The sequence below is a fragment of the Rattus rattus genome, chromosome 3, assembly GCF_011064425.1.
Source record: "Rattus rattus isolate New Zealand chromosome 3, Rrattus_CSIRO_v1, whole genome shotgun sequence".
Lineage (NCBI taxonomy): Eukaryota > Metazoa > Chordata > Mammalia > Rodentia > Muridae > Rattus > Rattus rattus.
In genome coordinates this window covers 53,646,034-53,670,925 of record NC_046156.1, presented here as the reverse complement: position 1 = coordinate 53,670,925, position 24,892 = coordinate 53,646,034, and the positions used below count along the sequence as shown (strand labels likewise).

Genomic DNA, 24,892 nt, shown 5'->3' with positions numbered 1-24,892 from the left:
GCGTTAACTGTTTCATGACCTTTCCCTAGCCACTTTCTTGTTCATCTTAGGTCTTCCCAGTGGGGAGATGGACAAGGTTTCCACGCCTTTCTGCCATAATGTACCCCTCGAACTAGACCCACGCATGGGGCCAGCCATTAACCTGCAGTGTGCCTGGAGAGCCTGAAGCAGGTTCTAATGCTGGAACTGTTGTCAGAGTGACTTAAGATCGTTTTCCATTCTGACCCCCAGTTTGCCCATATGTAAATAGAGTCATGAGTGAAAAGGATTTGACCCTGCCTTCTAATCACCTCAGAACACCACAGAATGTGGGTCGCCCACTCAACCCCAGCTCTCTGGAAAGAGTCTGGCATCGGCTTCCTGTTGAGCTCATCAGTCTGTGATGCTCAGGTAGTGTATGTGCATGAGGGACGGTGTACACACACTTGATGCTGGGGACAGAACCGCACACCTCATGGGTGCTATGCTGCTATTCAACCACTGAGCCCTGTTTAGTCAGGTTTGAAAGCCACTGCCTAGAAAGGCTCCATGGCGTCCATTGACATTCAGATTCCCAAGAAAATTAATGCTGTTCTCATCTAGCTGAGAGCAGCTTCGAGTGGCCTGCCTTGAGGCCCAGGGATGATGGCCACTTGCCAGTGAAGGGCCCGCTGGTGGCCTGGCCCAGCATGAGAAGAAGACGCTCTTATATCTCATCAAATACCTCAGCTCAGCGATTTGCTCCTCCTGTGCAGCTTTTGTTCCAAAGGCTGTGAGAAGAGCTGGCACCTTTCCCTGGAGGCCCTGTTTCAGGGGCCTGAAAGCTCTTGAAGACAATGGCAAGTCTCTCCTGACTCTCAGCTTTCCTATTTCCATAGTAACTGTCCTCCGTGGTGCTGTTTAGCAGCTCTCGTGATTATTTATTTATTTATTTTGACATTCCTTAAGTGTTTCAAGTAGCTTAGGCTGGCCTTGAGCTCCCTATGTAGCCAAGGATGACCCTGATCCTCTTGCCTCTAGCTTTCTAGTACTGGAATCACAAGCACCGGCCACCATGCATGGGTTTAAGCATTGCTAGGGAACGGACCCAGGGCTTCACACATCGAAGAAGCGTTCTGTCCACTGAGCTGCATCCCCAGCCTTGTTACAACCTCTCACTCAGACCACACGACAGCTCCATGGTCCTCTTCTGACCTCCAGGTTCTCCTGCCTTCAGCCTCTCCTTCACAGTGCCCATGGCGGTTTTCCTAAGCCAGCCTTCACCCCGTCTCCTCTGCCCACAGTTGTCTCCCTTACAGACAAAACCAGGCTCCTCCCCTGTTCTTCAAGGCTTTCAGGACTGAAAGCTCAGTGCCTTCCTCGGCTATACCTCCTTCAGGCCAATCGTCATTTCGAGGAGATATGAATAAAGGATATTGTACGTATTAAAATGTAATCGTGATTTTTTTTTGTACTGTTAATAGCTTCAAATAAATAATAAATGACCCACTTTGGGCTCAGTAAGCTTTTCTGGATCCTTCTCGTAGGATTCCCTAGGTTGATGGAACCACATCACTGCCTGATTTTCATGGCAAAACATTTACAGAAATGTCAGGGGTGCTGAGGAATGCGGAGCTCAGGGAGGGACACTCTCCCTACCCTTCCATCTGCTAAACAATATTCTCTCTCTCTCTCTCTCTCTCTCTCTCTCTCTCTCTCTCTCTCTCTCTCTCTCTCTCTTCTAGGGTCTGCCTAGGTCTCAGACTCCCGAGCCACCTTGTCATCTCCACATGAGTGTTTTTAATAGGGACAGATCTACAGGGACCAGGAGTATCAATGTCCCCTACCTTGCCAGTGTCCTTTGGAGCCTACCTTCCTGTGCCGCTGCTCCGTGCCCATTGTGAGCTAATTAAATGAGCATCCTTGACCAGTCAACCATCTTTATAAACAGCTTCCTCTTCTCATTAGCAACCAGAGCAGGCACAAACCCACCATTCCTGGGGCGGTTCCCCTTTCTACACCTATGACAGGCATGGATGTCAGAGCACTTGCCCCTGAGCGTCAAGGGGTCAAGTGACATGCACACTCAGAATCCTTCTCAACACAAGGTTATATCCATCAGTCAGAGTGTGCAGGTGCCCGAGACAGTCCTTCCTGCTTACCATCAGTGACCCAGCTGCTTAATAGCTAATGTGTTTACTAGGCAAGCACCAGGAGTTTTAATTTCCTCTCCCTCATGGAACCCTAAACTAGAGTAGCATCCAGTCACATTCTGTCTACTCTGCTCCTTTCTGGCTGGACAGTCCAGGTTGTGGGTGGGCTACTTTAGATTTTTTTTTTCTCTTCTTTTTTTCATTAAGACAGGGTTTCTCTGTGTAGCCCTGGCTGGCCCGGAACTTGCTCTGTAGACCAGGCTGTCCTGGAAATCATAGAGGTATACATGCCTCTGCCTCCTGGGTGAGTGTTGGGATTCAAGGAAGCCATGCACAACCACCGCCATGCTTCTTTTTGAAGGTGTTTTTGGCATGAGAATTGAAATAAGACAGCTACAGTCAGGAAAGTTACCATTAAAAATTACTTGTGGAGGCGCATTTGGGAGGCAGAGGAAAGTGGGTTCCTGCGAGTTTGAGGCCATCCTTATCTACAGAGCAAGTTCTTGGACAGCCAGGGCTCTGTTACACAGAGAAAATTCAGTCTCAGAAAGGCAAAAAAAAGAAGAAGAAGAAGAAGAAGAAGAAGAAGAAGAAGAAGAAGAAGAAGAAGAAGAAGAAGAAGAAGAAGAGGAGGAGGAGGAGGAGGAGGAGGAGGAGGAGGAGGAGGAGGAGGAGGAGGAGGAGGAGGAGGAGGAGCCTAGGAGGAGGAGGTCTGAAAGGAAAATGTGGCTCAGTTGGTGAAAAGGCAGTTGGTTGCCTGCAGCACGCACAACATCCTGGGTTCAATCCTCAGCACCACATAAAACAAGAGTGGTGAGTACACAGCTGGGATCTCTGTACTGGGAGGTGAAGGCGGGAAGATCAGTTCAAGATCATCTTCAGCTATACAGTAAGTTCCCCACCAACTTGAGCTATAAAAGCCAGGACGGGGTGGGGGTGGGGGGAGGTGCACATTCTGAAGACTGCTCTCCCCAGCCGTGCTTTTCTCCTATTCAGGCCTACACGTGACACGCAGGCCCAGCGAGCCGGCTGGTCTAGAGCCATAAGGAACAGTACCTAGGAGGCTATGAAGCAGACAATGAACTCCCCCACAGAACATGACTCCTGGGCAGGCAACTGGAGACCCAGAGCAGTGGCAAGGTTTTCCACCTGGCCTGAGCAACGGAACCCTAAGCCATCGGAAACGATGCTTCTGGCTGATAGCAAGCAGCCATGGTTTCTTCTCTCTACCCACCCCCTTTCTTTCAAGCTGATCACATTTCCTTGGTGATTTCCATGCTTGGTCAGAAGACTTAGGGGATAGCTTTGCATCCCACAGGATCTTGTCCAGATAAACTATTCTGCACTAATTAGTGGGATCATCTGAAAGGTCCCTTCCTTCCTGTCTGCAGTGAGTTTGCACTGAACAAGTGAGCCTGAGTACTGAGAAGAGAGCCTTCGAACTCCGGCTGGACCCCTGGAGAGGCTGAAGATGAAGATGTCAGTGCCTCTGTCAGAAAAAAAACAACACAAAACCAGTCTGTTTCTAGGTGGCTTCCTCTCCCACTTAGACCACGAGAACGTTGTAACTGAATGGGAGAAAGGCGAGAGTCTGGCAGCTGATCTGAGGAAATCTTACTCAATTTTGATGAGGCCCCCACCCCACCCCTGGGTGAGTCGAACCAGTTCTCAAGTACAGGATAACTATGGAAAGACAGCTGAGGCATGGGGCAGGGGACTCAGTGGTAAAGCATGTGTGAGTGCACGCACACATGAACACACACATGCACACACACATGCACACATATGTTTTTCTGTGTGTTAGCTCCTGAAATTTTAGTTAATATACTTATTATCATATCACCACTCAAACAGATGAGAAGCAGGCATAAAGAGGCAAAATGACCCCTGCAACACCAGCCAGCAAGTGAAAGACAGAGCTGGGGCTGGAACCCAGTTAGTCTGCCTCAAGTCCCAGAAAACCTGAAACGTGCACGTTCAAACAAAACCCAAAGACAGAGCGGGCCTGTGATCCAATGAGACCAGGACAGGTAACAGCTACAAGGACACTCCCACTCCAGGGCATTCTCAGTGTGACAGAAGGCTTTTGATAAGTAGAGTCATTGACCCTCTCTACCCCGTGCTTAAAACGAGACCTCAACCACCACTCATTCGGTTTCGTCCATATTGTCACATGTCCCCTTACAGACAGGTACTTCAGGGCCTAACCTGGAGATGGTTTATGGTGTCTGCCAGGCACCGAGACAGGGTCCCAGGGTTTCTGCACACTGTTCGTCTGCCTGCAGAAGTTAACTGCAACTGCTGTAACTAGTGCCTCGTGCAGCCTTGTGGGTGGTTCTAGAATCTGAGGCCCTGACCTCTAGAATAACAGTCTGCGAACCCACTGTTCCTCCAACCAGCTTCTCGTCTGTAAATATTTCTTCATGCTGGAAATAGTTTCGAGCACTCCTCAGTGCCAAGCTCTCAAACCACCAAGTTGAATTCAATGTTTGCCCAAGCTGCTCAGTATTTGCTAGTGGTGACAGGCACCGGAAGGGACCTTCTCAAGACTTAGAGTACAGGGATGGCCCCAACCTGCCCCTCCACCCTGGGAGTAGGAGCTGCAAATGAGATCACACTGGGAAATTGATTTGTAAAAAGCATAAGGTGAGAATGGGGTGTGGAGAGAGGAGGAGGGGAGGAGGGAGAGGGAGGAGGGAGAGGGAGAAGCAAAGAAGAGGGCTCTACAGCCTTGGATCAGAACGTATTGTCTTGAGACCTCTGAGGGCCAAGATGCGATCTCATCCTGGGCTGGGAGCCCAGAGCATGGAGTCCAACCTCGGAGGACAAAGCCTGGAGCTCTGGCCTCTCCCTCAGGCCAAGCTGCCCTGGACTTCATCCTGGCAGAGGCCTAGAACTTTCGAGCCCTGCACCGCCCCGGACAGATTTTGAGTTAGAGTCTGAGCCATGACAAAGGCTAGGCCTCTCCTCCATTGTGCAACCAGAGAAGCCGGATTTCCCGTGAATCCCCTTATGTAAGGGCATCCCTGAGCAATGGTGGCCTGGGTAGCGCCCTCTGCCTCCTTTCTCTGTGCTGAAGCGCCACCTGGAGGCCAGTTCTCGTTCAAACCGTTGTGTAGTAGACTTTCTTAAAATTAGCCTCCACATAGGGAAAAAAGAGATGCCTTGGAACAAAAAGGCACCTTTTGAAAGAACCTCAACGGTTTTTTCGCCTGCTCTTTTGCTGTTGCTGATGGGATATTCAAGGGTTGAATGATGAGGCCTCTTAAAAAGACAGGATTTCTCCACGACTTAGGATGACAGTGATCTTGTAACTGCCTTTACATTCTAATATCTGGATCCGAAGAGCACACGTAAGGAGAAAACTGCAGTTCGCCTTGCATCTCAGACTCCAACCTCTTTGTCCCCCTACTGCAAGTTAGTCAGGTTCCACTAACTTGTGTAGAGTTTTGCTGTGCGGTGGTCCCTTCTCAGGAGAGCCGGGGTTCGGCAGAGCTTTTTGAATCAGCTGCCCGGCCCTGGGCATGAACTCACACCCTGGACTATTTGTTAACAAGTAGCTGGATGGACATACAAAGATGATTGCTTAAAATGAGCTCCAAGTTATTTTATTCTGAAGAAATTCTAAGCTAAAGGGACCCAGGAAATAGGGAATGTCCAATATAAAGAAAAGGAGACGGGCTCCCGAACCGAGAAAGGTTTAGTTTTGCTTTCTTTGTTGTTTTGGTTTTTTTGGTAAGGAAGCAAGTAACCAAGCAAACAAAACGAGCGATCAAGAGAGAGAGAGAGAGAGAGAGAGAGAGAGAGAGAGAGAGAGAGAGATAGAGATATTTCGTTTTCAGAGTTTTGTTCTTACTCTTTTGGTAGGTCAGCAGTTTAGCTACAAGGACAAAAGACCCTGATATCTCAAGCAATCCTTGTCAGAAAGAGGAAAATGCTGGCGGAATCAGAAATAGCCCATCTCAAATCCTATTGCAACGTCATGGTAACAAAAAACAGTGTGGTACTTGCTCAAAAATGGGTCTGTCAATCAAGGAGATCAAAGAGAGGTCGCCCTACGACACTCTAGTTATCTATCTTTTGACAAAGGTGTCAAAAACATACCCTGGAGGAAAGAGACCCTCTAAACACTGGTGCTGAGAAAATGGTTTCCACAAGGAAAGGAAAGACTAAGACCCCTATCTCTAACCCTGCGAAAAATCAACTCAAAGTGAATCTTAGAGCCAGGCCTGAAACTTTGAAAGTGCTGGGGGAAAACACTTCCAAGACACAGGCATGGAGGAAACTCTCTGAACAGTGCTGCACTGCACAGCAAATCGGGCCAACAACTGACAACTGGAACCACAAGAAATTAAGACGCTCCTGTTCCACAAAGAAAACAAGTGCCAGTGCCTAGAGAATGGACAGGAAATCTTCGCCTGCTACACATCTTTATATACACAGAACTGGACAAGTTAGACACCAGGGAAACAAGTGGTCCAGCAGAAAACAAGCTAATGGACCGGGCAGACAATTCTCAGAGAAGGCATACAGGTAGGCAGTGAGCATTTGAGTAAGTTCGGCATCCTTACTGGGGGAAATGCAAGCCAGAATGGCTCTCACCATAAAGACAAAGGACAATCCTGGCACGAGTGTGGAGAAATCAGCAGTGTACACGTGCATGTTCCGTGTACACTGCTGGTAAGCCTGCCACTGTGGAAGTGAGCATGGACAGATGCTTCACCAGTTAAGACGCTCGCTGCTCTTGCAGAAGAAGCCACATGGTGGCTCGTAACCATCTAACTCCAATTTTAGGGGATCCCGCATCCTCTTCTGACCTCCATAGACACCAGGCATGTGCATATGGTGTATGCATTCAGACAGCTACTACCCATCAATATAAAAATATTTTTTAATATCAGAAGAAAACTGAAACTAGAACTACACTTGACCCAATTACACTAATCTTGAGTACATACTAGGATTCTAAGTCAACAACACACCACAAAGATAACTTCCCATCCACATTTACTGATGTACTATTCATAGAAGCCGAGAAATAGAACTGAACTAGATGTGTATCAATAGATTAATAGAATGTAGTCACCAACAGTCTTACCCAGCTCAGTCTCCTTTGTGTTAAACAACTACAGTGAAAAACTAAAGTGGCCCCTGGTGTAATGGTGGCATGGCCAATGTCCAGTAACTGACAACTTACAGGTTTGGATCTGTTCCATCAAAAGGAATTTAGACCTAGTCAAAAGCCCATAGCTGGGGGTTGGGGATTTAGCTCAGTGGTAGAGCACTTGCCTAGCAAGCACAAGGCCCTGGGTTCAGTCCCCAGCTCGAAAAAAGAAAAGAAAAAAAAAAAAAGCCCATAGCTGAAGAGGCCACAGGGCACTAGGAGGGGAGCCACTGTTGTTTTGCTAAATGCACGTGTTATTCTGTTGGTTTCTAAAGAATTTATGGTTTCTTGTTACATTTTACTATTTGTATGTGGAGGGAGGTGTATGTGTGTATTAAAGTCAGAGAACAACTTGTGTGACTAAGTTCTCTTCATACCATGTGGACCCTGGGGATTGAACTCAAGTCATCAAGCTTGGCAGCAAGCTCCTTTACCTGCTAAGCCATCCCACTGGCCCAATATTCAGTGTCGCAGTCAGCATTGGTCAGAGAAGCCTCTTTTTGTGTGGACAGTGGTTACTGCAGAGCTGCATTACTAGTGGAAGTGCTGAGAACAGCTGACCGAGGAGCGCTCAGCTCTGCGTGAGAGGTATGTATCCTCCTCCTCCTCCTCCTCCTCCTCCTCCTTCTCCTTCTCCCCCAGGACTCAGGGAACACCATGGAAGAAGAGGTGGGACGAATGCAGGAGCTGGAGGGTGGGGAGGAGCGCTATGGGGAGCTTTCCTCCAGATGTAACCCAGTCACTCATGAAGTCACAGCAGCCTCACAGCTGGACAACACAGGACACTGTCAACATCTGTCCCAGGTGGGGAAGGGACTACTGGTAGACAACAGTTGCTTCAGTGGTGTTGACACTAGTAAGTTGCCCATGCCCCAGTAAACAACCCCACCATGCTTACATAGTGGGCCACCCCCTTCACACACACACACACACACAGACACACACACACACACACACACACACACACACACACACATCACAGAAATAAAAGATGGTTTAGTTGAGAAGGGGTCCAGCAGGAGGTAATGGGGGAACTGAAGGTAATCAAAGTTCATTATATAGGTACAAATTGTCAAAAATTAGTTTTAAAAATACATATGCAAAATAGAATCTTATGCAGGGACAAGGGAAAATGAAATCATAAATGACGTTTACAAGAAAATGGAGGGAACTAGAATGCTAAGCAAAGTAAACCAGTTTCAGAAATATGAATACCTAGTGTTTTCTCTGTGTGCAACCTCATGGTAAACTATATATGCATATGTCTACATATGTTTGTAGGTTACAGAACAGAAAGAGGATCATGAGAAGGGGAAATAATCTCAAGGGCACTAGGAACCAGAGAGTATCATGGGATACATACAACAGAGCCCTTGGGAACCAGAGAGGATCACGGGATACATACAACAGAGCCCTTGGGAACCAGAGAGGATCATGGGATACATACAACAGAGCCCTGGGGAACCAGAGAGGATCATGGGATACATACAACAAGAAATCAGAGGGAGACTGACTGGGGTAGAAAAGGCAGGAGAGAGAGTCCAGAGGACAACTGAAGACTAATGTAATGGCGCCCACCTACAGGGCTCCGTGCTCAAACTTTGTATTTGACCTACACTTTTCAATCATAAAGCGTTATACTTGCTTGCTGCCGATCAGCTTATTGGCCTCTCAAGCACAATTAGAGAATAAGACATGGAACAGGCAAGCTCTGGTTGTTGGAGCAGCAGTGTGCAGTGCCCACATCTTCACAGGCAGCCGCTGTTGTCACTCCTCATACCAACAGTTCCAACAGGATGGCCCTCGAAGGTTTTGGGGAAGCAAGAATCATGTTTGAACTTACTAAAGATAGAACTGTCCCCGCTACTGGTTGGCTGAAGAACACAAAAAAGTGGCATCATTTATCCATCCCCTCCCCACAAATTAGACTTCCGAAAGCTGCGCTCGGGTACAACAGCACATGATTGTAAGCCTGAGGTGGGAAAACTGTGTGTCCAAGGCAGCCCGGACCCCCTAGTGAGATCCTATTAAACAAGCAAATAAAAGGCCAAGGGATTTGCTTCCCTAGTAGGAATGAGTTCACTGGTGCTCGGGGTGATCTTATAGAGTGAGGATTATCATTTCTGTCCTGCAGAAAAGAAAACGGAGGTTAAAAGAAATTGAGTAATTTGCCTAAAATACAAGTAGCCATGATGTGAACTCAAGCATTCTGGCTCCAGAGCATTTGTGGCCTTCCAAGATGCCACTTCCCCTCTTGGCATGAAGCCAGGATGCTAAGTACTGAAGATAATATTCTGAGAAGCGATTCAGTTCGCCACGGAGCGCTGCAGGGGCTCGCATGCGATCATGGACACTGGACGACACGGGGGAATGTCTGGACTAAAGAGAATCTTCGATCAGAAATAATGCCCACTGATGGTCTCAGCGCACATTACATTCTGTAGAGGGCTCAAAAAGTCTCAACCCTTTACTCCCCATAGCCTCATTTAAGCAGCTGAGAGATCTCTGTCCTCTCTAAAATTCTGAATGTGCATGGTAATTATTGTTCTTTAAAAGAGCCTTTCCAGAGAGTTGTGAATTACTGGAAAACAACTGGGGGGAGGAGGGAGGACGGGACAACACCCCATTGGAGACCATGTTGGGAATGGATCGGTGAGCTTGAGATCTACAGGACTCCAGAGCTGAAAGGGCCCCCAAGTCAGGATGCGCGCATGCCTCTTCAGCGTCAAGGGTACCGCCCAGGCTCTCCAGTCAGTAGCTTACCAAGATCGCAGAACGTGGGTGTGTGCAAAACCAGTCAGAATCCCAGTCCCACTGACTCCCGGGTCAATGCACTCTTCATTTCTTCAAAGTCTCTTGTTTCCGAGCAAAATCCAACAAGGAACACTAATCTCCAGGGCTAGCCCTAGAAAACCAACCTTCCCCATTCTCCACCCAGAGCTGGTCCAGACGGGAGGAAAGAGAAGGTGACGCTCCGCTTTGAAAGCCTGTAATGTACGGATGGCTGTGCTGAATGCTGCACTCATTTATTAACTGCATTAGCTGATGTAGCCCGCTCTAGTGAAAGTAAGACATGCGTATTTGTGTTCTGCAAATCAGGAACACAGGTACACAAAACTAAGGGGGCTGGCCTAAGCCTCTGCAACTGCTAAGTAGGACTGGGGCCTGATGCTACTTTTAGAAGTCGTGTGGCAAATGCGGGGCCCAGCTGACCGGGCAGGACTTCTGTGTACTTACTGGTTGTCTCATAGCAAGTGGATGTTATCTTGGGACTCCCATCAAGGATGGCAAATTGGAGCCTTTGGAATCAAACCTTTGCCCAAATGCCCTTCCCGAGGATCAAAAAAGGGTAGGGAAAGCGTAAAGACAGACACATTGTGGGTTGTAGAGAAAGAAAGAAAGCCTGTACTCTTAACCAGAGCTTTCACAAAACCATACGTTACCTTCAGGAGCTCCAAAAAAAGAAAATATCTAGGCGGATCTTAAATTTTTCTACCACTCGTGTTAGTCATTTCACTAGCAAGTCTTGCATCATGTACAACTCAGACAGGAGAGGACTTTAAAGAAAGTGACCAACTGGTTGTTTTTCTTTCCTGGACCAAGGGAAGCAATAAGCAGAGCCAGCTGAGAGGCCTCCCTAAATTAAGGCTGGCCAAAGATAGAAAGCTGGAGACATTCCGAGCTGGAGGTGCGGGGTCTTTGCGAACTTCTCCTGACCTCTGGGTACTGACGTCTGCTGTGCTCCTGGCAATGTCAGGGGAGTGTACACTTGGCAGATGAGGCAGGTGACTCAGGGCTAAGAGAGGTGTGAGAGAAGGCTGGTGCTGGTGGCACGGGCCCACAAGGCAGCAGGCCTGCCAACATGATTCATGGCTTTCCCTCCAGACCTGCAATCTATTATGATTTTGTTTCTCCGAAAGTCAAATTTTCTCAACATCACATGCTTGAATTTTCACCTTAAAAGTCCCATTTTAGTAAGAGCAGCTTGTGTTGTCCCTGAGCCAGCCCTCACCCCGTCCGTGACAAGTATAAAAGACAAGGACATCCAGGCAGCAGCAATTCGCTGTTGGAGGAGAAGTGTAATTCTTCCCTGCCCTTGTTGTTTCTGGCCTGGCACACATACTCCTATGCTCATCTCTCTCGCTTGCTCCAGAGGATAAATAATTCAAGCTACTGTATCGACTGCCAATACCAGCCACATGTCCATTGCTTTCAAGACTGAGGGAGTTCACACTGGCTTTGATGGAGCATTTAGAAAAGAAATAAACTGAAGCTACTCTGATCTTAGAGCAGTCTGCTCTTACATAGGACCTGAAGGTCAGTTCCCAGCACCTGTATCAGATGGCTTATAACTGCCTGTCACTCACTTCAGCTCCAGGGGGAGATCTCTGACCTTTGACTCACATGTGCATGTGCAGACACACATATACACATAACTAAAAATAATAAAGATAGACCTTTAAACAACAGCCCAACCTTGCACACATACCTCAAGAGCTGGCCTGCTGTCAGTCTGTTTTGGGATTCTATTGCATCTGGTTTCTCCTTGGAAAAGAATAAAATAGCTTAAAAGTACTCATAAGCTGGGCATGTGGGGCACACCTATAATCTCAGAACTCAGGGAGGCAGCGTCAAGCACATCTGAGTTCTAGCAGCCTGATCTACATAGCAAATTCCAGGCCAACCAGAGCTACGTGGTGAGACCTTGTCTAAATGAACACTTATTCTTGAATGCTCCAGTACCCATTCTTCGGTCCCAGACTCACTCGTTTCTGTGGCTGGTTTGCTGCTTGCTGGCTTCAGTTTCCTACACTTGTGATCCCTGGGGTGCGTCAGGACAGCAGCACACAAGCCAGTGTGCTCATCTGCTTAGTTTCTTAGTTTCTTTTCTCCTCAGAAAATCTAAAAATGTTGAGCCTCCATGATGCATTTCAGCCTATAATGAACTGGAGGGGCAGGAGACACAGCTCAGCAAAGTGTGAGGAACTGAGTTTGATTCCCTAGAACCTACTGAAACCAATGATGCCTCTGTCATCCCAGCATTCCTACAGGGAGATGGGAAGCAGGGGAATTCCCTCTCAGGAGCTCAGCCTGTACAGTGGAAAAGCAAGACACCCCATCTCAACAAGGTAGAAAGTGGAGACTGACAAGGCTGTCCTGACTGCCACATACACACCATAGCACATATACCCATATCTACATTCTCTCCTCACTACACACACAGAGAGAGAGAGAGAGAGAGAGAGAGAGAGAGAGAGAAGAGAAGAGAAGAGAAGAGAAGAGAAGAGAAGAGAAGAGAAGAGAAGAGAAGAGATTGAGATTAGAAATAACCAAAAATTAACAGCTGGTTATGGTGGTACATGACTTTAATCTCAGCATTCCAGAGGCAGAGGCAGAGGCAGATGGACCAGCCTGGTCTACTTAGTGAATTCCAGGACAGCCAGAGCTACATAATAGAGACTCTGTTTGAAGACAAAACAAAACTGAACATAGTGGCATCTGCCTACTCAGGAGGTGGAGTAGGAAGATCACACTGTGCTACACAGTGAGTTTGAAGCTGGCCTAGACTACATGAGACCCCATGTTTAAAAAAAGAAAAGATAGGAGAGAGGAATGAAGGAAGAAACAAAATTCTGGTTAGAATCCAGTATCTTTCAATAGAAAGGGGCATTGGAGCACATCACCTTAGGCAAATCACATAATTTGGAATTAACTGCTTACTTAAGAAAAAGGAATCTGCCCAGCCTGGCTGAGTTGTTGGGATGTAGGAAGACTGTGTCTGTTAGGGCTGCAGACTGGGTAGGGAATGTTTCTGAGTGGGCTGAAGAGATGGCTCAGAAGCTAAGAGCAAGTAGTCCTCTTCCAGAGGCTCCAAGTTCAGCTCCCAGCACCCACAGCAGGTGGCCCCGGGTCCAAGAAACCCAATGCCCTATTCTGGCCTATTTGGGCACTGATATGCATACACATAAATAAAAGGCAACCTTTAAAAGAGCTTGTCTTTTATAGTTATGGAATTGAGGAGTGGGAAGGCCTGGTTTCTAAGGGTTCTGGTCTACACAGAGCCTTCTTAGCTAGTTCATTTCTGCCCTTCTGTCTGGCTCCTGTGTCTGACGTGTTCTTCTTTCTTAGCACCCCAGTCAAGTTAGGTCCTGCTCTTTAAAGACGTCATTTTACCTTAATCATATCTTTGAAGGGCTACCTTGAAATAGGACTATATAATCTGAGGTCCTGGGGAATATGACATCAACATTTCTACTTGTTACTAAAGACTAAAAGAAAAAGCAAAGGCTTTCCTTCCAAAGGCTCACATTTTCCCTTAACATAGTAACTTGCACTTTAAGACCCTCTGCAACTCCTGGTTCTACTCCTCGCTCGTTCTGCGGATTTGTTCTGCCTGTTTCTTTAAGACAAGGTCTGTGGAGCCCAGGCTGGCTTCAAACTCAACAGAACTGTGGCATGTGCCTTCCAAGTGCTTTGTTTGCTGGTATGATGCACAAACTCCATCATCTATAAAGTACAGAGAATACCTCTCTCCAGTGGGTAGCTGTATGGTACAACACTGTGTGCCTAACACTATCTGGAAGGAGTGAGTACAATGTATTTGCTATTGATTTTAACACTTCCTCCCATCAGTAATTGTTGAGTAATTCTTCATGTTTGCCTTGACAAATAAGACTGCAATCTGAGAACTAAATGGATGCTGAAAAAACATCTGAAATTTCCTGTTTTAAAGATCTGTTCATTTAGGCTGGAGAGGTGGCTCAGCAGTTAAGAATACTTGCTCTTCCAGAGAATGCTAGTTGAAAACACACGCTTGGACACACACACACACATTTATGTGCACCACACACGTGTATGGTACCTACAGATACCAGACCCCCGGAACTGGAGTTATAAGCTATCTTGAGCTGCCTAATGTAGGTACTGGGAATCAAACCCAGGTCCTCTACAAGAACACCAAGTGCTCTTAACCTCTTCGTCATCTCTCCAGCTCCAAATCTGAGCTGTCAAGAAACACCAGCTGAACAATGCAGCAGAGGGGGCAAGTTCAACAGCTCCAACAGCCTTGTTCAGCACTACCACAAGCCACATGACACCCATGTTGGCAATCTCCTTCCTTTGAAGACCTATGTATTTCTTTTCCCTTAAGCTACCTTGTGACAAAATTTCCCTGGTAACAAACTATAGACTTCCCATCCCAGAGAGCACTGGCTAGAAACACAGCAGGTGTGGGAAGCAAAGCTGCACCCATCGGATAAGGAGCCAGCACACAGGGAGGGTGCTGAGCAGCAAGGTCTGTCCTTTCAGTTGCTGCTTCTTGCCAGGGGTGGTTTTCAAGTTCCCAATATTCCATATCACGGGGCTAAAAGGAACCCTGAGCTATGAGTACTACCAAGCCCCCAGTGACCCCAGTGGCACTGACAGTCAGTCAGAGAGGCAGGAATTCAGAAGGTCATACACTGTACTTGTTACTTGTCCATAAAAAATATTACACACACACACATACACACGCACACGGGGGATGGGGGGTAGAGACTGAGCAAAAGTCAGAAATGTTCATAAACTGGCAAGAATACCTACCTTACACCTGCCCTGTCTTTTTGTGTGTGTGCACCTTCATGTGTGTGTGCACCTTCTTGTGTGCAGAGGCCAGAAGATAACCATGGATGCCGTTCCCTGTTCCCTGAGAGTAGTCCTTTTAACTCCTTTAACAGGGTCTCTCACTAACCTGGACCTTCCTGGCTGGCCTCCACCTGCCTCCACCCCACCTCCGCAGAGCGAGCCTGTAAAGCACAGCACCAAGCAGGGCTTTTACACAGGTGCTGAGACTCAAACTCGCTTTTGTGTGTTTTTGTTCTGTTTGTTGAGATAGGGTGTCAAGTACTGGGATTCCCGACATGTACCAGCGAACCCAGCCTGTACTTTATCTTTTTCTTTTCTTTTTTCAACGTTTGCTCACGGTCCATAGCAAGTAAGCGTGCTGAATGGACAGTTCAGTACGAGGTTCCACATTCTGAAGTACCTTTTGGTGTAACAGGTATTTTTATAACAGCAGGATGTTGCTAGAAGGCCCTACCATATTCTACTCCAAAAAGAAAAAGGAATGAAACCATGGTGGTGGATGTGGCTTTGCAGTCTATCTTACAAGAGAACAAAATGATAGTTATTTTTCCATCAGACCTTAGTAAAAAATCGTGAATCTTCTAGTTCACACTTTCACCCTGGGCATGACTAGTGGCTTCACCAGAGTGCTTCCCTAGATTGCAGCCAAGTCATGGAACTCAGACCTAGAAGGCATCCTCACAGACAACCCCTGTATGAGTCAGAGCCTGGACTCAAATCCTAGCTTTGCTGCTTAATAGTTTCTTGCCACTAGGTACACGGCTTCAGTGAGGCAGTTTCTCCCACTACATAATGCAGATTAAAGCTGTCTGCCTGAGCTATACCCCAGACTGCTGGGAGATTCAGGTGAGTACTTCCCAGAGTGTGGCAGATGTACACAATGACATCAATGTGACAAGCCTAGTCTTCAAAGAGCTGACACCCCAAAAGAGACCAAACCCCTGAGGTGGTAGAGCAGCAAATATACAGACTATTGACATTCCTCAAATAACATGTTAACCAAACCAAACTAGGAAATACTGCTCTCCAGTTCCCCCCCCTGCAAAGAACACTTTCATGACTCTTGAGTCCATTTGTCTCCCAGTACCTAGCACCACAGGGGACCTCAGGAAGGACAAGCAGGAGAGCATACAGTGCCCCCACCCCCACCCCAACCCCCAGCACGGCTCCACTCCAGGAGACTGCCAGCATCAGGCTCAGAAATTAGGACTTGGTGAAAGCTAGAGAAAAGCAGGCACCTCATCTTAACTACCTTAAAGGGCCCAAAATACACCATTCATTCCTATACTTCAGGTAAGAGAAGACCAGAGAATCACAATGTCTTAGCTTTATTGACATTACAGTAGACAGGACGAACACATGCTCTATAAAATATACATTCTTACGTGAGAAAATATAAAGGATACCAGGAAGCAGCCACACTGAGCAACTTGACTTGTATTTCTCTTTAGAGACACCTTACCCCAGGGCTGCTCAGCCTGACACCCTCTAATGGGCAAGAGAAGAGAGGGCAGCAGGGAGTGTAAGTCACTCGGGTGAAGAGGCCATCTCCAGTCACCAGGTGATATACTTCAAGGGCACTTGGCCGCCTGAAGATCAGCTCCTCTCTGAAAACAGTTACAGTTGCTACAAGATCACTTCACATCCAACAGGCGCAGACAGGTCAAGCTGCTCTTCACCCTGCTTATCAGGACTTCCAGGAAACAATGGCAGCCTGGAGGGAGAGGACTAAACCTTACCTCACAGCACACCTACCTTGAGAGCGCTTGGCTTTAATTCCTAGGACATCATCATACAACAACCTCTCTTCCCCTCCCCCCTCACAAACCTCCAAGTGACTCCTGCATCCTCAGATGTTCTGAGTGTAGTTCCTAACACATCCTTACCTCAGAGACTCGGTACTTCTGTCAGTGAACCAGACAGATGCCCAAAAAAGAGTGAGAGAAAAGAAAATCTAGACTAACTTCCATATATTTAACCATGCTCCAAACAAAAAGCTGAAGTAGGTGGGAGCACACCTCCAGACTGGACTGGGAAAGAGACTGAAGAGAAAACAGCTCAACTACTCATGGCCCCACTGTTTTATAACCACCCATTAATGTGCAGCACACAACACTTCAGCCGAGGCTGCAGCTCAGAGGTGTGCAGGAAGTTTAGATTTAATCCCCAAGGCTGCCAGAAGTAGTGGGGAAAGGCCCAAAGATGGATGTGTTCTCACCTAAAGAAAGCAAACACGGAGCCTGAGCTGAGGGGAGAACACGCACCAGGCGTTCAGGAACCTGTCGGCTCAATCCCAGCACTGGGGCAAACAGTCACGCTTACCTGTGTGTCGGTGAATATCCAGTCATGACAAAGGCCATCCTTACACACTTGGATAAAACAAAACTGAACACTGTAAGGCCAATCCCACTTCCAGTTGGCTCCATAGGCAAGAATAAAAACTAATCAAGTGAGAAATATCTAGTCTCCACATTTGGGACAAAGATAAGAGAATGAGAGTTCAAGGCCAATGGGTGCTAAAAAAAAAAAAAAATCAAATCAAGAGTAAAGACTTATAATACAACATATATTTAACATATTTTTTTGTCAATGACATTTGTAACAAAAGTACAGGGTTGGTTTTGTTTTGTTTTTGTTCTTTCAGAGAAGATTCCTTTGTTAACTAAGCAGACACTAGTCCTATGGCTAGGAGGTTAGAGATTACTTGGTCGTTTATGTAACCAAGTTCTCTGGGTAAGAATCTGCTCTTGTTTTAGGAGCAGGGGCAGGCCCTTCTCATCTGTAAGGGGTTCCTACTGAAGGAAACCAGGGACTGGGAGTACAGGTCAGCATTTTGCCCTCCTCAGGAGAGCAAACTGAGTCCTCAGCAGCCCGGCCGCTGCAGGATAAAGTATTTCTAGAGGACCAGGTCAGGGGCTGCTTTCTACCCTGACCACCCTGGACTCTCTGTGAGAGCACAGAACTCTGAGCACAGGAGAGGGATGGCCAGCTGCTGTTCACCTCCATCCGGAGCCTCCTCTGAGCAGCATCTTCACGACGAGAGATGACTTTCCAATTCAGACTGAGTTCTGTTTATGGACACTGTTTAGAAGCAGAATGTTTTCCTCCCCTGAGCATGTCTTAAACCGTTAAGTCTTGTATTGGCAAAATAAATACAGCTCAAGTTAGAGCAAGCAGCATCACCCTTGATCTGGCTAACAGTTCACAAAGGCAGCTCTTTACTGAAGTGGCACAATCCTCTCTGGTTCCTGGAGAGTGGCTATCTCTTCCCATCAGTGAAAATCAGACACACAGCTACCGAGGGCAGTGCCAAGGGGGCAGGCCCTTAATTCCTAGTTAGACCAGTAAAACACTGGAGCACAGCCTAAAAGGAGGAAAGCATATAGTCTAAACAGATGAGAAGACTATAGATTTTAACTGTTCAAAGTGGAAATGAAGAAAACATGACAGTTTAAATAAAAAGAGAACGTTTAAAAAGCGAACAGTGCTGCTTTCTGAGGAAGAAAATTTAGGTTTGAAAAAAAGCATGGGAAAAAAATGTCAGAAATTCATCTGAACTTTCTGACAAAAAGCTAAGAACCTGTGAGTTTTGAACTCTAGATATATACAGTTACTTATAAATAGACATCTTTAAAAGTTGAGCGCCTTCAAGCAGTAAGCTGGTATCATACTCAGAGGACAGACTGAAAGCACATGACATTTCATTAGGGTTAACATTCTTTGTTTACATAAAGCTTTTTGCTATCAGAAATTCAAAAGGCTGTTTAGCTTAAACAATACTTGTATAAAGAAAGACCCACACTAAATCTACAGAGTACAGGAACTTCTGTGTGATCTGCTCCCAAGAGCACACTTCCCTTCCTAATATGCTACATTCATGGAGGAGATAAAGACAGAGTAAACACAAAAAGGAACAATCTTTGGTTTCCTTGTCAACCAAGTATTTTGCTAAAAGAAGACAGTCCCAGAATAAGTCATCTCTATGCTCACAGGGCTGTGACAATACTGCTGGGCTCTGGAAGAGCAAGACGTTTATGCTAGAACAAGACTGTCACCTGGAACTTACAAAGGGATGGCAAGTACGAGATGCACAGAACTTCAGGCATGGAGCAAGCAGTTAATTATACAAGACTGAGTCTATGAGCACAGTCACTAAGTGCTCTGCCTCTACACATACACCTGGTAACACAGTTTTAGAACTTTACACAGAGTTTGCAGACCTCACTACACTAAGTTATGTAAAATCTGTGATCTTGAGAAGCTGCTGCCCCTACAGTAACCAGACAGACATTATATATAATTTGGGTATATCAAAAATATTTACACTGTATCCAACACACAAGAACAATGAGTAGAAAAATTATTTATAAATGCATGTATATTTACAATGACATCCCCAGTTATAGACAAAACAAACCCTCAACACACACACACACACACACACACACACACACACACACAACTCACACAAAACCCACAAGAATACAAAAGTCTTTGATCTGGTACTACCAGTTGGTGAAACTTGGGATTCTAGCTGAAGACCTTGAATGTCAAAGCCTCAGCCGCTCTTCTCTGCTCAACACCACTTGTTATACTTATGAAAGCTCAGAAGATATATATCTCTGCTCCTTGCTTGGAAGGCAAAGTAGAATTACCAAAGTAGAGACGCTTTCTTGGGACCATTCCGAGGACTGGAACAATCCAGTAGGCTAAGCAGCAATGACTCTTCATGACAGGTAGTGAGCCCCTGGGCACATCCCTATGGGGATCAGGAAGGACACCTGCCCATTTCGTCTTCTGCCAGGACTGTGTACTTTCAACGTGGTACACACTTCTGTGGTACACTTCTGTCAGCCACTACCCTCTCTTTGCCAGGTGTAAGCCCAAACAAACATCAGGGCTATTCTGACGTGGTCAGATGTAACTCGAAGCAAAGAGAAATGCAAATGCTGACTTTTCTTCTCAATTCTGAGGTAGCAAATTAACTAGCTTGAGTCTTTGCTCAGACTTCCTCCTGGATGGGCTTCATGTGCCTTCAGTACCATCTTGAATGTTCCGAGTCCTACTAAAATCAAAAGCATGGTCATGTAACCTGTGGCAAGACACAGGTGAAGAACAATTTGGATCCCTCTCTGCCAGCTGTGGTGACTCAAGGACAGGCTGCTGAGGGAAGGGAAGTAGGCCCAGTTCTCTGTTCATGTTCCACAGAGGCCGCTGGAATATTTCTGAGAATGAGAATAAGACAAGAAATATCATCAGTGATAGTTGGAATTTCAAGATTAATTGCCTAGAGCCTGATATACTTTTTCCCCAGATGTGAATGGGTGTTGCGCCTGCAAGTATGTCTATGTATTTATTGCATGTGTGTCTGGTGGCTGAAGAGGCCAGCAAAGGGCATTGGATCTCCTGGAACTGGAGTTACAGATGGTTGTGAGCTGCCATGTGGCTGGTGGGAATCAAACCCAGGTTCTCTGTAAAAGCACAAATGCCCTTTACCCCTCAGCCATCTCTCCAGCCCCTGGAATCCTTTTAATCCAATCCTCAAAAGAAATTCAGATGCCAACGTCCTTGATAAAGACACGTAGATCACAATGCCAACATAAAAACAACAACAAAATAAAAACTGAAAGCATAAACCACCAGACCTTCATGGTCAACAAGCCTAACAAGCTAATTTCCGAAGTCATGCTGCTCCTTTTCACCTGTCATTTTAACACCTTCTCTCTGCAAAGAACTGTGCTGGCTGTTTTTCATGTCAACTTGACACAGGCTGAAGTTATCAGAAGGGATCTCAATTAAGAAAATGTGTTGATGAGATTAGGCTGTAACTGCCTCACCAGCTGCAGCACAGGGAGAACAGACTCAAAGCACAGAAAGGCTGGCCACCTCCAGCACCTTCCCCCACCACCTCCAGCACCTTCCCCCACCACCTCCAGCACCTTCCCCCACCACCTCCAGCACCTTCCCCTTCACCACCTGCAGCAGCTGGCCCTGGTACTCCACCTTGCCTGAACAGCACAGTAGAACTGGTCCTGGTGGTCCCCTCACCCCTTGTCAACTGCAGTAGTTGGAAAAGTTGGTCCCAAGCACATGAGAGTAGAAAAGCTAGCCCTGTCTCCTCACTGGCCATAGCACTCAGAAGAGTGGGCCCTGTACCATGCCTGGGCAACACAGTGGAGCTGGCCCTGATGGCAAAGGCATTGGTGAGCCAGCCCCAAGTGTGCAAGAGTGGGCGAGCTGACCGGGTACCTCACAGCTACAGCAGTTTGGAAGTGTGGGCCCCATGCTTTGCCTGGGCAGCACAGTGGAGCTGGCTCTGGAGGTGTGGGTGTGGGTGTGGGTGAGCTGGCCCCGAGCATGAGAACAGGAGAGCAGACCCTGCCTGAGGTGGCAGACTCACCAACTCAGCAACCGCCCAGGCCCAGATCCAGGCCTCTGAGCTGGTCTACCTCAAAATCTAATCCATCTGTGAACTGCTGAAGCATATGAAAGAGTCAGTCCTGCAGATCCAAAGCTCTGGGATCTTCATGATACAGGGTAATAACCAGGAAGAGATCCAGTGAGGATCGAATACTGATGGTGTCACCGAAGAGAGAGATCTCAAACCATACCACTGCTCATTGCCATGAACGTTCGCAAGTGAAGATGTGTGGACAGAGAGATATACTGTGGGACACCCTGTGACATCCTTTTATAGCTTCCACAATGAGATGTTTCTATGCTTTGTTTTTGTTTTGTGGGAGTGTGTTTTATTCTCAGGGGGAGGTTGCAGGGTGAAGGACAGAGATATGAGGGGATGGAGAGATAAGTGGGACTGGGATGTAGGATGTGAAACTTTGAAAGAACAAATAAAAAGTTTGGTTATTTAAAAAAAAAAAAAGACTGGACTATAAGCAAGTCTGTATAGCACTTTCTTAAGTATTAATTGATAGGGGAGGGCCAGAGCATTGTGGGTGGGGCTATCCCTGGACAGATGGTCTTGGGTTCTATAAAAAAGCAGGCTGAGCAAGCCATGAGGAGCAAGCCAGTAAGTAGCATCCTCCACAGCCTGTACAGTAGCTCCTGGCTTCAGGTCCCTGCCCTACCTGAGTTCTTGCCTTCCCTGCTTTTGATGGTGAACTGTTATACAAAACTATAAGCAGAGTAAACCCTTTCCTCCCCAAGTTGTTTTGGTCATGGTGATTCATCACAGCAATAGAAATCATAACTAAGATAAAAATAAGAGCACAAAATTCTAGACTCATGGAAAAGGAATTAAGAAGACATTATAATGACAGTTTCACAACACATAGACAGTATTCATTGTTTCAGTGGAGCTGTGACTTCTTTAAATACATTTTTAAATGTGTTATGTGTATGGATGTTTTGCCAGTGTGTCTGTGCACCACACAGTCTGGTGCTTGTAGAGATCAGAAGAGGGCATTAGATCTCCTAGAACTGTAGCTTCAGATGTTTGTGAGCTGGGTGCTGGGAACTGAACCTGGGTTCAGGTGTAGGCAAAGCACTGAGAAGATAGAGGCAGAAGAACACACACATGCACACGCACATGCACATGCACACACGCACACACGCACACACGCACACATACAAGCTGTATTTTAGGAAAAGCTAGTTTAACATTCTGGAAACAAGATCCCACAAACGAAAGCAAAATAAGCTAGGGCATGATCTCTCAATATTTAATATGCGTGTGGGGGCTGAGGATATGGCTCTGTAGATAAGAGGGCTTGTTGTGAAAGCAAGAAGACCTGAGTTCTAATTCCTAGCACTCATGAAACCCAGGCATGGTCATGTATGACTGTAACTCCAGCACTGAGGAGCAGGGACAAGAGGATCCCAGAAGCTTGCTGGGCTGTCAGCCTAGCTGAAACAGCAACCTTAAATTTATGAAATGACGGTGCTCAACAAACAGGGTGAGAAGCAGTAGAGAACGACTCTAGACTCTCTCTGTTAGTCTCCCCATGCACGTGCCTGCATGCACATGAACGCTCCTGCAGCACATGCATCCAAACAAGACACAGAGAAAACAAACCCAAAATGTAATATAAGCACGAGCCACACGCCCATAACCTCGGCATCTGCCTGTTACCTCAGCACTGCTACATTTGAGCATGACACTGTTGCAAAAATCCCAAAGCACAGGAAGAATCCTTGGACCAGACTATTTGGATTTAGACTGGGTGGGAACACAGCTGCATGTCTAACAACCCCGAGGCCATGCTAATAAACCCTAGCTATACTGACTAGAATTAATTAGAGTACCCTAGGCACAGAACGGATAATGCCCCCAAGGCACTCTCATTTAAGTGACAAGGACTCCTTAAAGCCAGATTCAAAATGAAGACATCCCACAGGTTAAAAGATGTACTGTGCCTTAGTTCCTCATGACACTGATTACTAAGCTGAGAGACTACTCAGTCACAGTGCTCTTTCTAACCTCTTCCTCTTGGAAAATCTTTAGAACTGGTCCCTTACAGAGCACATCTTCAGTTTCCTGTCAGATCGGTTATTGCTGCCAGAAACATCCCTGGAAACAATCCTATCTTACCTTCCTCTATGATCCTGTAATTTTTGTCCTGTCATTCCCCGATGTTTTTCCTCTGAAAGGAAGGGACAGTTGAGGAACAGCTTGAGAATAGCTCCCGTCATGGTCCAGAAAGAGCTTTGTTTTACTGACATGGGAGATGTGATGCTGAGTGTTTGCCTGGCAGAGAAGCAACCAAACAAACAGTTTGGGTTTCTCATGCTCTGTTTTTAGCACTCCAAATCTCTATTATTTAAATGGAGATGGGAGAAAAGAGAAGTAAGGGCCTCTAGTTGACGCCAGTTAATGGCAATTATTCTAGCATACTAATTCATTTCCTGTTACAAGAGCTGGTGCATCAGAAGGGCACATCAGGGGAAAGTGAAACCAAAAGCTCAAAACAGAACAAAAGCACTCATTACCACTGCTCCTCTGTGAGAAGGGAAGGTTCTCACTCATCCTCTCATGGTTGGTGGGAAAGGCAGACAACTCTCTCTCTGTTGATGGCATCAGACTCTCCAGATTAGCAGCATCTTGGGGAGGATGTGACAAGAATGTCTCCTTGGGCATCTGGACCATGAGGCTGGAGAGTGCCTGATCTAAAGCATCTTCCTCAGCAATGTAGGTGTACGGACAGTACTCTCTGGTCCTCGAGTAGATGTTGGCATTGTCATAACAATCCGAACAGATCACCCTGGTACCAGTGCCACCTAGATCAACATGGAAAGAACCCAAAGGTCTTTCTGATAAGGAAGAGTTTTGGAATGATCAACTTTCTTTAACAGTTCTAACATTTACTGCCCAATTACTTTACACACCAGGTGAAATTCCAAGGTCTTTATGTGAATTACCTCACTCCTCATGCTATCCCTATGAGGTAGATATAATTTTCATCTCCACTTTACAGATAAAGTTATGACAGGAGGAAGAGCTGAAACACAAATCTAAACACTCTAGCTTGAATTCTAATGTTAAATCTCTGCCTAGGTCGGAGAGATTAAATTCCAACCCAGGGATCAAGACAGGCCTGGACCTCTGTCTGAGACATACGTGTGGCTTGAGCAAGCTAAAGCAAAGCAGGCACTGCTATGATATGAGAGCCCATGCTACTTTTATGAGTCAAGAAGTTAAGCAATAGTAGCTGTTCAAACTATCCTTAGTCAAATCCACTTCCCTGTGCCTGTCACTTTCTACAGAAGTGAGGGTGTGAAGAGAGAAGGATGTCCTAATCACTTTATCAGGGGACATTTTTTAGCCCTCTGAAGTTCTCCATTACAGGCTGAAAGTCATCCTGCCCTTTAAACCTTACTAAGTATCTGCCTGTCAGCAGGAGAACCAAATGCCTCTGGTTGTTATCTGAAGTATGATTGTCTCTAAAGGAACACTCCTGAAATGAGTTTCTAGAACATCTCTTCTGGTCCTAAGAGAGATCCAGGAGCCTCGGGTGTGTCCTTCATCCCTGTTTAACGG

The 24,892-nt window shown here is 46.5% G+C and overlaps 1 protein-coding gene across 2 annotated transcripts in view; it reads right to left on the bottom strand.

The window, feature by feature from the left end:
- Window positions 1-17,445: 17,445 nt before the first annotated feature.
- The window catches only part of Lrig2 (leucine rich repeats and immunoglobulin like domains 2), a 57,883-nt gene continuing 50,436 nt past the window's right edge, over window positions 17,446-24,892 (bottom strand). For both annotated transcript variants that reach the window (XM_032897582.1, XM_032897583.1), the window contains exons 17-18: window positions 23,845-24,132; window positions 17,446-20,123 (exon numbers count right to left, since the gene is read on the bottom strand). In XM_032897582.1, the coding sequence (XP_032753473.1) occupies window positions 19,924-20,123; window positions 23,845-24,132 (488 nt within the window). In that variant the 3' untranslated portion in view covers window positions 17,446-19,923. The remainder of the gene's footprint in view (window positions 20,124-23,844; window positions 24,133-24,892) is intronic.